The 17,604-nt window shown below is 47.5% G+C and overlaps 1 protein-coding gene across 1 annotated transcript; it reads right to left on the minus strand.

Annotated features, from left to right (window-relative positions):
• Positions 1 to 8,911: 8,911 nt before the first annotated feature.
• On the minus strand, positions 8,912 to 17,243 carry CUNH10orf82 (chromosome unknown C10orf82 homolog). The gene is made up of 6 exons (XM_028772735.1): positions 17,218 to 17,243; positions 15,496 to 15,556; positions 12,285 to 12,503; positions 10,691 to 10,877; positions 9,323 to 9,420; positions 8,912 to 9,235 (listed from the first exon to the last, which is right to left on the minus strand). The coding sequence occupies exons 2-6, from the start codon at positions 15,548 to 15,550 to the stop codon at positions 9,105 to 9,107; spliced, it is 690 nt and encodes a 229-aa protein (XP_028628568.1). The 5' UTR covers positions 15,551 to 15,556; positions 17,218 to 17,243; the 3' UTR covers positions 8,912 to 9,104.
• Between the last annotated feature and the right edge of the window lie 361 nt (positions 17,244 to 17,604).

Here is a 17,604-nt window from a genome sequence, read left to right on the forward strand (position 1 = left end):
AAGCACAAGGTAAGAGCCTCTCCTCTCCCCCTTCCCAGATCTATACTTGTTATAGAAAACCCTCTGTCCTCACCTCTGACAGCTTCACCCCATGCCCCTAGCATGACATTAACATCCGCTGATGCAGTGGCACTGCCAGGCAGTCAAGGCCCCAGCTGTGTGGACAACTTATTCCAGAACACTAACCCTGCCAGGCTCAAGTCACATAATTCCACAAAGTGTTTCCCGAATAAGGATGTTGACAGCCAGAGGTCTGCCAGAGCCTGACATATACAGAGGCGGATGCTCACAGCTAACCATTGAACTGATCACAGTGTTCCCAATGAAGGAGTTAGAGAGAAGACTGAAGGAGCTGAAGGAGTTTGCAGGCCCCATGGGGAGAGCAACAATACCAACCAACTAGAGCTCCCAGGGTCTAAACCACCAACCTGGGAGCACATAGGGAGGGACCCATGGCTCCAGCTGTATATGTAGGGGAGGATGGCCTTGTCAGGCATTGGTGGGAGAGGAGGTCCTTGGTCTCATGAAGGCTGGATGCCCCAGTGTGGGGAAATTTGAGGGTGGGGAGGTGGGAGTGGGTGAGTGGGTGGGGCACATCCTCATAGAAACAGGAGGAGGGGGTATGGGATGGGGGGGATGAGGAAAGGGGATAACATCTGAAATGTAAATAAAATATTTTTAAAAATGTTGACAGCAACAAGGGTGCAACATGAAGGCACCCTCAGAATCCAGCATCTTCATTGCGTCTTCTCGGCCCCCATGGGATGAAAAAAAAAAAAAAGAATGCTTTACAAAGCTATTTCATAAAATGTTGTGTTAAATGAATATCTTTTACTAGCTTTTAATGCTAATAGGGCCATTTATTCCTGACCTTCAGAAATATGAGATATTTTAAATGACAACGTAAAAAGTGTTCTTGTTTGAAAAACCCAAGCTACTTTAGGCTGCATATTATTACTTATAAGTATAGTGTTTGCCAGTGCCGTGCATTTCGGCATCCCATTTCTATCTGCCTGGTGTATATTTCAGCTGACACTTATTGTTCCCCTGCATACGTGTCAAATTCCTTAATGACGGCCGACAAAGGCGTAGCTCTCGGTGTATATAAATTACATTTGCTACCATATAATCAGTTATCTATTAGAATGCTATTTGTGACAAACTGCGTTCAAGATAAAAATGGAATTGATTTTTCCTGTTATTTTAATATTGTGCCGCACGCAGCAAGCCTTTGATTGAACCTTAAACACTTTAATGCTCTGTTTTTGTTGGTGGCGGATCAGAAAAATGGAGTTTGTACTGTTCACAAAGCTAAAACAATTTGCAAAAACAACAAAATCGAATTGCCCGAAAAAGGAGAAATATCATCTTTATTTTCAGGCCAAGGGAACATATTTCATGAAGCTAGCGTTAGGGGGCATGCAGCCGAGCGGTTAGAGACACACACACTTTTCATTTCTGTGCCTCAATTTTCATCTAAATTAGATTTTAACTTTAATACATGGTATAAAAAGCCTCTCCTGGGCCTTTGTTTCTGCCTTCTCTCAAGCCACTGTAGGCTTTCTCCCAGCTAATACAAGCTCCATGCTGCTCTTTGTCCTCCTGCCTTTTGGCCATGGGTTTAGGCTGAATTCTCAGAGCTGTAACTGCAGGAGGCTATGTTTCTGGAATCTTCCAGCAGGTTGTATCTCAGAGGGGTGCTTGCTGGCCCATACTGTACCAAATCACTGACAACTAGAGTCTGGCTAGCAACGTGCTTTTGGCTTAATTTGTTGCTGAGAGGAGAGGCTAGAGAGAGTTCTAAGCCCCTTGCTGTTTGTCCTTCCTTTGCTAAGAATGGTATTTGTGGTTCTGATTGTTTCTTAGAAATTCAAAATACAAATGAGGTTGTGAAGGTTTGTATACGCTTGGCCAGGGAGTGGCCCTATTAGGAGGGCCCACAGCCTTGGTGGAGTAGGTGTGTCACTGTGGGCGTGGGCTTAAGACCCTAACCCTAGCTCCCTGGAAGTCAGTCTTCCACTAGCAGCCTTCAGATGAAGATGCCAAACTCTCAGCCTCTCCTGCACCATGCCTGGCTGGATGTTGCCATGTCCCTGCTTTGATGATACTGGATTGAATCTTTGAACCTGTAAGCCAGCCCCAATTAAATGTCTTTTATAAGACTTGCATTGGTCGTAATGTCTGTTCACAGCAGTAAAACACTAAGACAACATTTCATGGTACACAAAAAGCATATGAACTTAAAATCTGTGTGTGTCAATAAAGTTGTGTTGAAATACAGTAGCCATTTCTACTTTTTACACACTGGAGTCATTCTCCTACCAACAGTGGTGGTCATTGTCAAAGTCCATATGATCCTTCAATTTGTAATATGTAACTGTCTGGCCCTATTCTGGTTTGCTGTCTGTTGCCGTGGTAAACACTCTGACCAAAATCAACTTGAGGAGGAAAGGATTTATTCCAGTTGAAAGACTGGTCATAATTCATTACTGAGGAAGTCAGGTAAAGAACTGGAGGCAGGAACCAAGGAGTAAGGCTTATTGGCTGGCTCACAGCTTATGCTTCCTTCTCCAGCTTTGGCCCAGCTGCCTGCAGAAAGTACCATCCGGGTCACCCCCACAGTAATCATCAGTCAAGACAGTTGCTCTCAAGCATGGCACGGGCCAATCTGATGGAGGCAATTCTTCAATTGTGGCTCCCTCCTCCCAGGTGACTCTAGGTGGTGTCAAATTGACAATACAAACTAACAAACACCAGGCATGATATAGAAACCGTTCCTTTGGGACTAGAGAGATGGCTCAACTGTCAAAAGCATGTAGAGCATGTCCTGGTGCTCTTCCAGAGGACCATATTTGCTTCCCAGAACCCATGAGGTATGGCTCACAACTTCTTGTAACTTAAGTTCCAGAGGATCCAATGCCCTCTTCAGATCTCTGAGAACACTTGCACACATGCATGCAAACACACACACACACACACACACACACACACACAGAGAGAGAGAGAGAGAGAGAGAGAGAGAGAGAGAGAGAGAGAGAGACCCTGACCCACCGAATTTCACAATGCTGCAAATACAACAAATGTCTGAAGAATTAGGAAGCCATCAGAAACACTTAGCCAATCGCTCAATGGTTACTTTAAAACATATAAAAGTTGGAAGACTGTAGGCAAGTGGAGGGGCACCAGGTAAAGAATTCGTCTCCATCCTTACCGGGACAGTTCAGTTCAGCCTCTTCCTGTTTGACCTGAGGCTTTTAGCAGTAGTCACACATGAAGGCCTGCACATATGAACTTAACAGCTGCAAAGCATGAAATAGATACCCAGAGCATTGTTTCACTGAATCTTCCTAAACAACCCCACATGAAGGTAGGATGACCATTTTTAATGACAGACACGGGGACTTTGAAGCAGGTGTCTTCTCATGGAGGTCATCCAACAGGAATGAGGCATTACTAGGCCTGAGGACTCCTGAAACTAGCAGTGGCTCCTAACCCTGGAGCTGGCTCCTCTCACTCTTGCATTCCTGCCTCACTCTCTCACCTCTTACCTTCTGAGGTGAGCCAGATGAGCCTATGGCTCTTTAGAAGGTCACCAGGACAGTGGCTGAGGAGGAGATCCACAGCCCACAAAGCAGCATGAGAGATTAGCACACTGTCCTTCTTTCCGACGGTGCCACTTGTTATCCATGGGACTTTCTATATTGTTAATTTCATCGGTTGCATCTCCTGTTTTAAAGGTGTAATTGTTTATCTTGTCAACTTGACAGTATCTAGACTCATCTAGGAGACCTATCTCCTGGCACTTCTGTGAGGGGTAACCAGACTGAGCTAACTGATAGGAGAAGACAAATCTGGCCATGGGCAGCATCGTTCCATAGGCTGGCACCCTGAATTAAAAAAAAGGAGCTAGCTGAACACTAATGTTCTTTCTGCTGGCTAACCTTGTTTGTGATGTCACAAGCTGCCTTCTGTTCCTGCAGCCAATGTCTTCCTGACCATGACATAATGTATCCCCTTAAGGTGTTTCTTGTTGGGTAGACAGCAGCAACAAGAAAAGTATAACTAATATTAACATAGCAGTACTATGGGTGGAACCCAGGACCTTTCCCACCTTAGTCAGGAAGTCTACACTGAGCTGCAACCAAAGTCCCACACCTGCCTTCAAGTGGAAATTTCTGGTTTTGTTGGAGACTCAATTGTGCCATGTGATGTTTTCTGGAAGCCTTGTTATGAGAGGATGCTTTGCTGAGAACAGGCACGTGGTATTTTTCTGGAAGCTGCCTGGAAAAAGGGCATGTGATGTTTTGCTAGAGCGGATGCTTGAGACAACACGTGATGTTTGGAAAGAGTATAAGTATAGCCTAACAGACAGTGGCTGATGCTGTGTGGTATTGGTTCACCGTGCCACTCTTTGATGGTCTTTGTTGGGCTTTGGTGGTGAAGCTGGCATATTAGTTTGCCTTGTCTTCTTCGCTGATCATAATTTGTCATGACTTCATAGAGAGAAACACACCCAAGAACTTCTCATGATATTCTGGCGGCTTCTTGATGCTTCTGCAGACTCAGGCAGATTGGCAGTTTCTTGTGGTTTCTTGGTCTCTTTTGGATCGAACTGCCTTTGCTGATTCATGAATAGTGTTTTCGAGTGGATCGAGCTACTGGTGCTGATATCCTGACAATGAAGACTGGAATCACCCAAAAGAACTGTTTCTAAACAGGTCCACATCCTCCTTTGCCCTATTAACCTTTCCTTCCACGGCCTCTGGTGGGTGGTGGGCTAGAAGGGAGGTTAAAGCATTTAAGAACATTTATTAAAGTAGGTTCTGAAAACCTAGGCCTACACTGCCTGCTCTCTTAATGTCATGAATATACTACCGGGCTCTTTCATAATTGTTATTTCACAAATGAGGAAAGTGGTTCTCAGAGAGGTCAGGGAATATGCCCACAGTCATACATGCAGAAATAAGAAGCTGAGGCTTGAACTCTGGAGATCTGTGGCCTACACTGCACACAGCTGTGCTTGAGCAAAGCTGAGACGGGATCCTCCTTATGAGCAGCTGGTCACATTGTGGAACCTGTGGCAGGAACAAGGAGTGCTGGTGTCCCCTTTCCGGCAGCCTGAAGAGAGGCTATCTATCAAGTTTGTACAGAAAGCAAAGGTGACCCTAAACAGAGGACTTTGGATGCCACAGAGACCAAGCTATCTTGGCAAGAGGCCCAGTTGGCCCAGGGAATTATTTCTTTCTCTTGTCCTCCTCCTCTCCCTCCTCCTCTCTCCTCTTCCTACCCCTCCTCTTCTTCTTCTCCTCTCCTCCCCTCCTACTCTTCCTCCTTTTTCTTCTCCTCTTCCTCTTCTCTCCTCCACCTTTCCTCTTCTTTCCTCTTTCTCTTCCTTCTCTTCCTCCTCCTCCTCCTCCTCCTCCTCCTCCTCCTCCTTCCCCCCCTCCTCAGGTAGTAGAATTGTTTTAGTGGCAGGAATGAGCTCATTATGGATGCAGCTTGTGCTAATAATGATAATTTTCTGCGAGGCAAAAATCACCTGGATACCCCGCTCCCAGCCGACAGGAACTCTTGGAAATTATAGGCTAGAGAGAAACAGAAAGGATAAAGATCAAGGAAAAGAATGGCAAAGCAGAACCGAGGAGACAAAAGGGATGGCAACCCTGCTTCTGAACTTGGTGATGGTGACCTGGACAAGCACAGGCTGCTCAGGGTTGGACTGCCTCTAACCTCACTACCTCTCCCTCTGGGTTGTTTTCCGGGGACACGGGGAAAGGGACTGTTGGAAGCTTTAAGTTTCTGCCACTTTTTAAACAGTTGCTGCAAAATGAATTAGTCAAGAAATTAAATATTGACACAGGCTCTGACTCCTGGGTGGAGAGCAAGTGAGAAATATCCCAGTTTGTCATCTCCTTCATTTCCCAGCTTTGTCCGAAGCTACCTTCAAACTGTAGACCATGAGAGGGATGAAGCAGACACACCTCTCAAGCATCTCCTCTCTGGGAGCCTGATGGAGAAGCAGCAGCAACCAGAGCCACACAGCTACAGCTCAAGCAGCTGAGGGACATACTTCTTGGTTCCTCTGTGGGGTCACAATATCACTCCATCAGGGTTAAAGAACTCTGGAAGAACTCTGAAGGATATTGGAGCATTGCTTCAGCTCTTTGAAGAGAACAACAGTTTCTGCTGAGACATGGCTTTCTTTTTCCTTTAAACAAAAACTCCAATATATTGGTTTTTTTAAAAACAATTTTTTATGTATTTAGGCACTTACAACAACTTATGGGAGTTGGTTCTCTTCTTCCAACATGTGTGGGTCAAAGGGATTGAATTTAAGTCATCAGAATTGATGGCAGAAGTCTTAACTACTGAGCCATCTTTCTGGTCCTAAAAAATATCTTTAAACCAATTCATATTCATCCCACAAACCCTGTGTGCTTTTTTTTTTCTTTCTGCAGAGAACTCAACTATGCACTGTGCCACAAGGACGACCTTGTTTCATGTGGGACTTCCCAGAGGAGTCTGTCTCTTTAGGCTCTGTGAGTCTCTGAATGTTTTGCTGCCCATGGACAGACTCTTGCCCCTCCATCTCTCTCAGATTCCTTTTGGATTTGACAGCTGCCACATGAAATCAGAGAGGCGCCAGTCACAGGAAAGAGGCAGTAAGCCAAACCTACAAACTGAACTGTGTTCCTTTAAAAAAAACGACCTCAGAATACAATTGACTTGGATACAGAGTCTCTGTAGATTTGATTAGCTAGAGTGACATCAGGTTGGAGCACAGTGAACTCCCATGCCAATGTGGCCAGTGTCCCTATGAGGCAGTGTGACAACACACAGATAAAATACCATGTGACAGGAGGAAGGACGCATGGTTTGAATGTGCAATGTTCCCACAGGCTCCCCTGCTAGAACACTGTCCTTCCTGGTGTGCTACTGTGAAATGGTGCAGATCTTTTAGGTAGTGGAGCCTCACTGGAGGAAACTTGTCACTTCAGGGAGGGCCCCGAAGCTTTCTGACTGAAAATGCAATGTGTCTGGCCACCTCATGTCTCTGTCCACCATGCTTCCTCTACCATGATGGATTCTTAACCTTCAAACTGTGAGACACAGTAAACCCTTCCTCCCTAGAGGTAGAAGGGTTCTTCCCTTCTATTTTAGGTATTTGGTCCCAGCAACTGAAACCTACACATTTGGACTTTCTGTGTGGTGAAGCCACCTAGCTGGGTATTGTGTTTAAACAGCCTGGATAATCTCGAATAGCTGGTGTCTGTCGAATGGAGTCTCATGGCGGACTTGAATTCTAGAAAAACAGTAGGTTTCAGTAGGATATTTGTGCTAGGGTTGGAGACGGGCCATACCAGGACCCATGATGGTTGACAGGGTTAGATTGGTTAAAGGGACTGGAAGAAGAGCTTGGCTCAGCTACACAAGGTATCCCTGGTGTTAGGAAGAGAAAGCCTAGGTGAGCCCTTCGCTCGGTCAACACACTGGAACTCCCACTACCCACCCCTGTGAGGCTGGGGAGCTATGAGGAGCAGCCCCAGAGCAAGAGTGGGCTTGTGATGTGTCCAAACCCTAGAAATCTCATCCTGAGTTCTGCAGAAGTAGGATAGCTCCCCCACTTCCCCAGGCCTGCATTCCCATCTTTGCTCCCTGGAGGTGGACACATAGCCTGGTAGCCAGGTTAAACTTCCTCTCACTTTATAAGGTCATGTATGTCCAGCAGCACCTGCAATTCCTCCTCATGCTGGCCCTAGCCAATAATGTACTGTCTTTTGCTTGCACTGTAATGCTAAATGCTGGCCCCCAAGGCCTGGTGGCTCCCAGGGATGTATGTACACAAATGATGCTATCTTAGGTTCTGAGGAAATGGATGAGGAGAGAGAAGGTAGAGAGAGGAGGAAGCAGCCATGGGATATGTGAATCATAAAAATATGGCCATGAGGGCTGGCCTGTTGGAGTTAAGAGCTCCTCAGATGGAACAAGGCAAATTATAACTTGGGGTTGTTGATGGGGAGATAACATAGATGGTAGTGTAAGGGCCCAGAAGAGGCTGAGACCACCCCACACACACACTCAAGTCCCTGGAACCGGCGCTCGCCCCAAATGACCACAGAAGTCCGCACTTGATGCAATCAAAGCAAGAGGTTTTTACTAGGAACCAGCGTGCTAGGACTCAGTCTCCTACCTTCGCAAGAGGGAAGGAGGGAGAGTGAGCCCCCAGTATCAAAATACACAGGTTTATAAAGACAAAAGCCACAGGCTGGGAGGGGGGCTGGGGAATAGGGGCTTCCTGGGTGGGAACACTCTTGATTGCATTTATCAGCACACAGCTGGGAAACGGAGGAGTCAGGCTGCTCCAGGCAGGACTGCTCTCTCTCTTATCAGCACACACACACACACACAGCTGCAGTTTTCAGAAATATTTGGTATGTTCCTGCCTTGGGGCCCTTCCCTGAGAGTTCATGAGTTCACGGTCCCATGTTATTCTGAGATACTGGCCAATTAAAACATTTTTTTCTTACAGTGGATATCTGCCCAGCTCTAGTGCTGATTAAAGCTTATTATAAATATAAAGGTTATCTGTCGTTTATCTGGGAACTGAATAACTAAAGGCAGAGTAGAAGCCCCGGATTGAGATTAAATATTTTCTATAACAGTACAGTCACCCTGGTAGCACCTACCCACTCCCCAAAGGTTTAAAAAGCCTTTGTGACTCCCCTGCCCCCATTAAATGAGCTGTCTCACTGACTCTGCCTCCAGAGTCTGTTCTCGCCCACCCACCACCTGAGGTCTCTTTTGCTCCCAGAAGTCTGGCCTTGATTTCCCTCTCAGGATCCACAGATTATGATCAAAGCAGACCCAAGCCAAAACAAACAAACAAACAAACAAACAAACAAACAAGGTTAGTATGCTGAGATGTAGCCTCTGAATTCACAGACTGTCTTGGGCGACAGTGCTAATTACTGTGGGCAGCCATTAAGGAATTCTTATTAACTCTCCTCATTGCCCAAAGGGGGTGAGAGGGCTGGTTTTGATGCAAGCACAGCAGGTGTCTGAGCTCCCTTGAGGCTCACATCTCCTAAGGAGGATGCAGGACTTTAGCTCTGGGCAAATTTCCTTGCCAAGGACTGTGGTTCCCCATATACATTCCTGCTGCATGACAGACCGGACCACTGAGCACAGCCACAGGGCCTGGAAGCTTGGGGATCCTTTCTTCGGGGTGTTTGACCTGGAAGAGAAAGACTCCATATGAGCTGCACACAGGTGACCCAGCTAAGCAAAGGGGTCAGAAGGAAACACTGCCTTCCTTGCTTACCTGGCCTAGAGGATTCTGGGTATGAGGTTGGCAGACCTTGCAGCTGCAAGATTTTTGGAGGAGGGTTAAGAGACGGGATAGACCTCACATCGTATGTTCTAAAATAAGCAGAAAGCATGACATCACTCCTTTTAATATGAGGTATAGCATTCAGGTCCTGAGCAAGCGCAGTGAGTCTGTTCTAATCTTTATAAGCCATCCTAAGGTTTGGAAATATCAACCCCCTTTCACAGATGGTAAACTGAGACTGAGCGCTGCCTTGTACATTGCTCCCGTGTCCCTGCCGGCTCCCTCCCTCAGCATCCCAAGAGCTCGTTTGGAGGTTCTGGCAGAGAGCACAGTAGACTGGTTCTCTTCCACAAAGCAGACAAGGTCAGGAGGGGAGCAGAGATGGAGGATGAGGCCGCCACCCAGCCAACCAGATCCTCGGAATCAATCCCAGAGATCAATGGGGTGACAGATGTTACAACCAATCACCCCCATTATTATTACTTTTTGTTGTTGTTGTTTGATTTTCTGAGACTGGATCTCCCTATGTAGCCTTGGCTGTCCTGTAATATATAGACTAGACCCTGAAACCACAGGGATCTGCCTGCCTCTGCCTCCAGACTGCTGGAACCACAGGCGTACACCACCAGGCTTGGCTTCCCTTAGCATCTTAAGTCTTAGGCCAGTGCTGAGACAGGCAGTACTGAAGGGAATCTAGCTAGCCCGAGCACGGCAAACATGGCTCTGGCAGGCCTTGCCCGTATCCCCTATTCCCTCTGCCTTGCTAAAAAACCATCAGATTGCATTTCTAAAGCTAGCCACCAAGGTCTATCCCCTTATTCGGCCACTTCCCTCTCCCAAGCCTGACTACCAAGGTCCAGCTATCAAAGAATTGAAGTCCATCCATTAAAAGCCCCCTTATGGCTGTCCAGATTAACCTGTCCAGTCACAATTAGACATCTGATCCTAACTTGGAGCTTTACCTTGTACCTTTATAAATTGTCATTTGCCTATGTGCCACATCTGTCTCTATATCCTCTGTCAGCCCCTCCCTCTCCTAAACAAATGGCCCTTTTCCCCTCTCTGTTGTCACTCCCCCCACAATCTGCTTTGTCTCTCATTCCCTGCCCTTTGTTCCTCTGGGGCAAATAAATCTCCTTTGTGCTGAAAAATTGGTCTGTGTGTTGCTCCCAGCCCTTCCAAGGCACAGCTGGAGGATGTGTTCAGAGCAGGACTGTCTGTAGGTGTAGGTGTGCTCCACCTCCACCCCACCCCACCTCGCCCCCACCCCACCCCACCCCACCCCACCCCGCCCCCACTCCCACCACTGGCTCTGCTCCCTAGATCCTGCAGTTTGTGTGTGAAGCAAGCCACACTTACTGCTCATAGGGCTTCAGCTGAGCCCTCTTGGCCTGCTCCACCAAACCCAGGAAGTCCTTGTAGCACTTTTTGGCCATGATGCTGTACCTTGTGGCATAGCCAAATTCAGTGACCTTGGCTCTGGGCAGGTAGCCTGCCCAGCCAGGGATAGGGGGCTCATGCAGAGGTTTCTTCTCGTTTTTGCATTCTGTAAGGAGACAGGAAAGGTCCTGAGTTTCAGAGAAGCACAGTGAGATGAACTCCCAAGCTCCCTGGCATAGGAACAGCTATCCCAGGAACCTCTAGGTCCCCACTGTGTGCCAGCCACACCTAGGGCCCCACGGTGTGCCAGCTTCTCTCCTGATATCTCCTTTTGTTCTCTCAGCAGCCGCCTTGGAAGCAGACACTACTGTTAGCGTCACAGGTTACTTCTATGGCAAATCCTGAGACATAGCCAGGAAGTAGGTGGGATAGGTCCAGGACACACCAGATCCAGCAGTGTCTCCAGGTGGGAGAAAGCACATCAGAACCAGCACCAGATGCTGCCATCAGGTCCTGGTAGTGACACTGACTGGAAGGGTGGCCTTGGTCAGTTTCACTGCCTCCTTCAGGTGTTGGAAGAACTGAATGAGACGTTGAGTTCTAGATCAAAGACGGCCGGCATCCTAGGGAATGCTTAGTCCATCTTCTCTGCACATATAAATTATTAAATTTTCTAGATAAGTCCCTAAATGACTTAGTATTAAATCTGGGCTATCAGCCCATGGTGCCTCTGTGGTGTGTGTGTGTGTGTGTGTATGTGTGTGTGTGTGTGTGTGTGTGTGCCAGTGTGCACCCATATACTTGTGGAGGACAAAAGTCCACGCTGAATGTCTTTTTTTAGACAGTCTTGCCTTATTTTTTGAAGCTGGATACCTCAATGACTCTGGAGATCAATTTGGCTATGCTAAATGGGCTGCGACCCCCTGAGTCCCACCTATGCAATGACAACAGACATGTGCCACCGTACATGGCTTATTTACATCGGCTCTGGGGCATCAAACATGTCCTCAGGCTTGTTCAGTGAGCACTCTGCAGACTGAGCCATCCCCTGATCCTCCATTACTTTTCTTTTTAGATGTACAAACAATCCAGCTTAAGATCGCATTAAATTATCACTGCATGGTCTGTCATTCTGTGTGAAACCCCTTCCTGCAGAATTAGTATCTATAGCAGCCAGATTCAAATCTAGGATAGATTGTCAGTATCCTTGCTGTTGACCTCTTGAGGGCATCTCTAGGGGCTTCTGATGGAGAATGATTGTGTCATGCGCACAGGGCTATTGTGTCTGCTTAGAAAACAAGGAGGGCTAGCTCTGAGAAAACTCCCAAAGTGTAATCTACAGATCCATAAACTGATGTAGAAAGGGCTCTGAGCGCGCTGTCAGCCTCTCCCAACTGCCCCATGGGTCTCTTCCCTTCCCCATGGATCCCCTCCCCTCCCCATGGGTCCCCTCCCCTCCACAGGAGCTGTGCTTCCTCCTTAGGTGCTCTTTCTGGCTGCACAATGGCCTGCTGGGATCTCACGCACGTCCAGGGATAAGAGACGCTGATTGGCTGATTCGGGGAGGCCATACCCAGAGTCAGGGGGTGGTACTTCTTGGCATACTCATGCAGCACCCACAGGACCGTGTCCTCAGAACAGATGGGCTTCAGGGGCCGGGTGTTGGCCACACAGCAGTTTAGCTCCTCCTGTTCCTCCTTGTATCTCTGCGTCCTCTCTTGGAAGGCTTTCACACAGGGATTCATGCGGTCCTCGCTGGAGCTTTCCTGGCAACTGAGCCATGGAATGAAGCCTGGGAGAGAACAGAGAATCGCAGGGAGTGAGGGCGCCAGCTACAGTCTGAGAGCCTGCCTCTGGACCCGCTGCCACGGCCCTCCACTTGGTTCCCCTCCACTGCTACCAACTGTATTGTTCCAGAGGCCATTAATACAGTCGTGTTGTTGTTTGCACTACAGCTCGCCCCGCCCCTCCCAAGGCTGCAGAAAATGACCTTGAAGCTGGGGAGGGAAGGTCCATTCCAACAAAGACGAATGACAGCCATACACTTTGATGGCAAAGCCTCCGATGTCAGGCTGAACAGCAAATGGGGAAAGCGTTTAATGGGCCCAAATGATAGTCTGAGGCGTAATTGAAATTATTCATCTTTTTTTTTTTGAGAGAGAGAGAGAAAGCTTATTTTCCTTGACACTTCCCAAGTGCAATCTGGGATCTTTCTTGCCAGACCATAGGGAAATTGCAGGCCCATTAGAAGCAAGACTATAACATAAAAAGGTAAATTCATTATGTACAAGACCCACCCCCAGGACAATTTTTCACCATTTCCCGCAAAATAACATGTAATCATTACAATTAGTAAGGGTAAAACACAACTATTTATTTAAACTGGATGCTGAATCCCTAAGTGCTGCAGCATCGCCACAATAAAACCATTTTTTTAAAAAAGAAGAAGAACTGAGGGGAACTGTTTAAGAACTTAGTGTTAAGCTACAAAGTAAATAAATGTCTCTCAGTACTGAAGCACACTGCTTTCGCCTATGTTGCTTAAGAAAGAAAAAAAAAAAAAACCTGGCTTTGGCAGTGAAGATAGCAGCTCTGACTCTTGTACTCAACAAGAAAGCACCTTCTAGAAGAATCCAGTCGACTAACCTTGACAGGGCTGAAGACCGAGATGCTTCCATCAGTTATGGTATGAATGTAAAATGTGTCTCCACGGGCTCACATGTTTAAAACCTGGTCCCATGGTGCTATCTGGGGAGGTTGCGGAGGTGGGGTCCATCTACAGGAAATGGGTGGCCGAAGGTTGGCTTTAAGTTTTATAGCCAAGGACCACTTCCTGTCCTCTCTCTGCTTCTTGGTCCATCATAATGTGAAGTCCCATCCACGAGCTCTTGCTGCCAGGCCTTCCCACCCATGATGGGCTGTACCCTCAAACTGTAGCCACAATAAGTCCCTTACACTGTTCCTTATCAGGTGCTTGGTCACCACAACAACTATACACCAGCTATTGCCCCAACTGCTGAAAACTCCAAATGTGCCCTGTGATCCTTTGGAGGAGCCACAGAAACTCGGGGCCCTTTGGGAAGTGGTATCTCTACCACCAGGACCTACTTTTATGTATGTATGTGTATTCACATACATGATACATAACTAATGACACAAGACATCTTACTGAGTCTTGATGAGGACCACGATACTTAGACAGGTGCGTATATGCCACCTCCTTTAATCACCAGTGTAGTGGCATATTTTCCTCGAAAGTTGGGAGGAGCTAAGGTGGGAAGAGTAAGGAGAGGAAGAGGAGGAGTAAGGAGAGGAAGAGGAGAAAGAAGAGGAGGAGCTAGGGAGGAGCAGAGATGTAGGAGCCATGGATGACCATGCATGTACCGAGAGCAGTCCTGGTTAACAACTTATATCTAGGTTAGTTAATTGGTTAACACTTCCTATCGTGTGTATATCTTGTTTTTTGAGCAGTACCAAATATGTAAAGCCTTTGAATAACTTTTAAACATTAGAGTCTCATTTCTACTGGGTACCGTGTGGATGGTGGGACGGTCTGGGCTCAGCCCAGTCTTGTGGAGACAGCATGGAAGATTGGCAGAGCCATCTCCCACGATGGCATCTCGTGGGTGGCAGGGCCGGTGTCTCTGGACACCTGAGCCGGCGGCCTAAGCCGAGCAGTGGCAAGAACACGCCACCGCTGTTGCTCGTGGCTACAGGCCTAAGCTAGTCGGGAAGATGGCGGCTGATTAAGAACAAGCAAGATTGAGTGCCACGGTTTTAAAATATTACTGCAACACACCAGAGTTTCCCATGTGATTCAGTAAATTGTATCCTCCAAATATACATATCTAAGTCCTTAATCCCTGATACCTATGGGCATGGCTTTCTGGTGAAATATCTTAAAAATATAGTTAAGGAGCTAAAAGCAAGATCATTCCATGTTTAAGCTGTCCTCAAAGCCAAAGGCTGGTGTGTCCTTAATAAGAGAACAGGGAATGAACTGGAGACTCAAACTCATAAAATCCACTTGAATCAAGAACTGATGGGACTGGTTGCAATTTCATAGACTCCATTCCTTACATAAAGAAGGTTGTTTACAATCATGTGGACAGTGGACATGGGGGTGTGAACTAAATCAGAACTGTCACAATCCAAAACCCATTCTCTTATCTAGTGGGGCCGGCTGAGCCTGGTAAACCTTGGAATATCCTCTAAGCATAGCCCCTTCTGAGAACAGCTAGGTATAAAAACCAAGGGCCCACTGAGCACATCACTTATTGGGATGTTCACAGTTCTGAGTGACTCAGAAGACTGAAGTGGAAGGAACGGAGACTGACTGTTCTCTCTTGTCAGAGATAAGGGTTCTTAGACATAAAATTTCAGGGCTACAACCTCAATAAGGTAGGTGTTTGGTCTCCCTGTATGAGAGACACACAGGAGTGAGAAGACTAAGACCCACCCTTGTGGGAGACTGGGGAAGCCCAACTGGGGAAGGACAAAGCCCCGACTTCTGCACTGTTTGTCTGTCCTCTCTCACTGTGTGTCTCCTTATCTACAAACCACCCGGCAGGTGTTAAATGCTTCTGGTATGCCCAGCCAGGTCCTGAAAGATTTGGCCTAAATGGTTTCTCCTCAATTATCCAAAACTAGCTGTCACCTTCTTGCAGCACTGGGTGCCTTCAATGTGTGTCTTAAAGCTGGACTACTTGCACTGGCCCAGTTAAACAAGGACAATTCTCCAAGACAAGCCAGAGACCAGGACCACTGTTACGAGTGCCACTTACCACAGTATCCTGGCGTGATGGGCAGCTCTCTCATGAAGGTCTTGGGAGACTCCATTTTACTCTGCAGTGAAGGGAAAGAGCCAGGAAGTGACCTCAAGAGTTCCCCACCTCGAGGACTTTCTGCCCATGTGCAAGAGTTCTTGAGTATGAAAGAATGACTTTGTCAGGGGCTCAGACTGAGAGCTACACATCCATCACACACAAAGCTAGATGGCAGAGCTTCTGTTAGTTATAAACCAGAGACCTAGTACCAAGGGCTCATTACCTTTTATGTGATTTCCACCTATGAGTGTCTCACTCAGAGAGACACCCCTCCTACCACCCCCACTTATCCATCCATCCATCCATCCATCCATCCATCCATCCATCCATCCATCCATCTAATAAAACTATGTGTCTATTTAGCCATGACAGACAGGGCAGAGTTGTGAACATAAAGAGGAACAGGACTCAGGAGCCACTATTCGAGAAAGAGCTCATGTAAGGCCCATGAAACTTGCATAGGGGGAGATGTTAAGAAGCTCATTTCTCCACAGCAGAGTCTTAATTCAGGCAGACTCTGCTTTTGGTAGCAACTTGTGTTGCTAAGTCCCTTTACTCTCAGAATATCTGACAATGTCTGGAGACATCTTAGGTGTCATAACTAGGGGGACAGAATGCTACTGGTATCTTGTGAGTAGATACCAGTGAGATACTAGATACAGTCTTGTGAAAGACTGGTTCAACTTTATTCAATGCATATGAGACAGCCCCCAACCCCCAACAAAGGCTCAGAGCACATCTGTCTTAGGAGAATCTGAAATCCATAAAAAAAAAAACAAAACTTGGCATAGAATCCAATGAGGGGAGGAGTAGAGGTGGTAGGTAACCATTCTAGTACCAGATACATAGAAACCACCTCTGGAGCTAAGCCCTTCGTTCCAGGGATAATCAGTGGTCTCCCACAAGGAGCCCAAGGTTTGCCTGTGGATCCTGTGGCTCATCTATCCTGCCAAACCAGTGCATCTCTTTAAAGTGATACTTTTGAGGCCACACCCTGAAGTCGAAAAGGAGGTGGGGGACACAGTCAGTTGTTGAAAAAGTCCAACACCATGCAGCCAAGAGCAATGGAGGTGGGACACACCCAAGGTCCACTTAACCTCTGGCACTGTGTACCTAATGCCTGAGAGAAGGCTGGGTTTAGACTGGCAGGCCTGGCTGGGAACCCATGTCCATCTCAACATGGGTCACCTGCTGGCCAAGTTCTCAAAACCTGTACAAGCAGAAAGCAGAGAATCCTCCCGACAGCTCCATAACACAAATACTGCCCTACTGTTAAACCAGTTTCCAGATAAGGATTAATAAAGACAACGGGCACTTATAGCATACTAGCTATGGGTCATGGCTGAAGGAAACTGTATTCTTGTTGACACTCTACAGTGTCATAGAGGTGTCTATTGAAGTCGCCACACTTAACAGATGAGGGGGAAAAATCAGAGCATAGAGATAAGTTGTTTCAACGCTCTGGAGGGGGGCGCGGGGGCGGAGCAAGGACTGCTTAAATTCCCGGAGGCAGGAAGTGCTGAGTGGGACCCTTGGGTGGTTAGAAACAAGCCATCCTGTAAGGGACGGGGCGGGAAGGAGTTTGGAGGACTTGGGCTGGGGGAGGGGGGAGAAAGGCAGGACAGGGATTAGAAGAAAGGACCCTTCTCCACTCACTTCCCACGGGGTCCCTGCTCTCACCTCGGCCGGTCTGAGCACTCCCAGGGAACCAGTCAGCTCTGCCTTCCCACAGGCTTTCCCAGACCTTTGTGAGCTCACCCTGGCTGGGCGGGGCAGATGCTGGATTCATACGGGATATTTGTAGCTGACCCCGCCCCTTACATGGGGACCAGGGGTCGGGATGACACCGGAACAAGAACTACAGGCACTTGGTAAACCCAGTAAACTTGGCCGCTAATATCTCAGCAGCCAGTTCTGTCCTGCACTGCGAAGTCCAGATGTTTGCCTCATCAATGTTTGTTCTGGGAGTTGTTGCCAGTAGCTTGAGTGCCTCATTCCCACCTGGGGAGGCGGGACTGGCCATTATAGACACATCCACATCCCCACCAGCACTCTATTTCCCCTCAA

The sequence above is a fragment of the Grammomys surdaster genome, unplaced genomic scaffold, assembly GCF_004785775.1.
Source record: "Grammomys surdaster isolate TR1022 unplaced genomic scaffold, NIH_TR_1.0 66, whole genome shotgun sequence".
NCBI classification, from domain to species: domain Eukaryota; kingdom Metazoa; phylum Chordata; class Mammalia; order Rodentia; family Muridae; genus Grammomys; species Grammomys surdaster.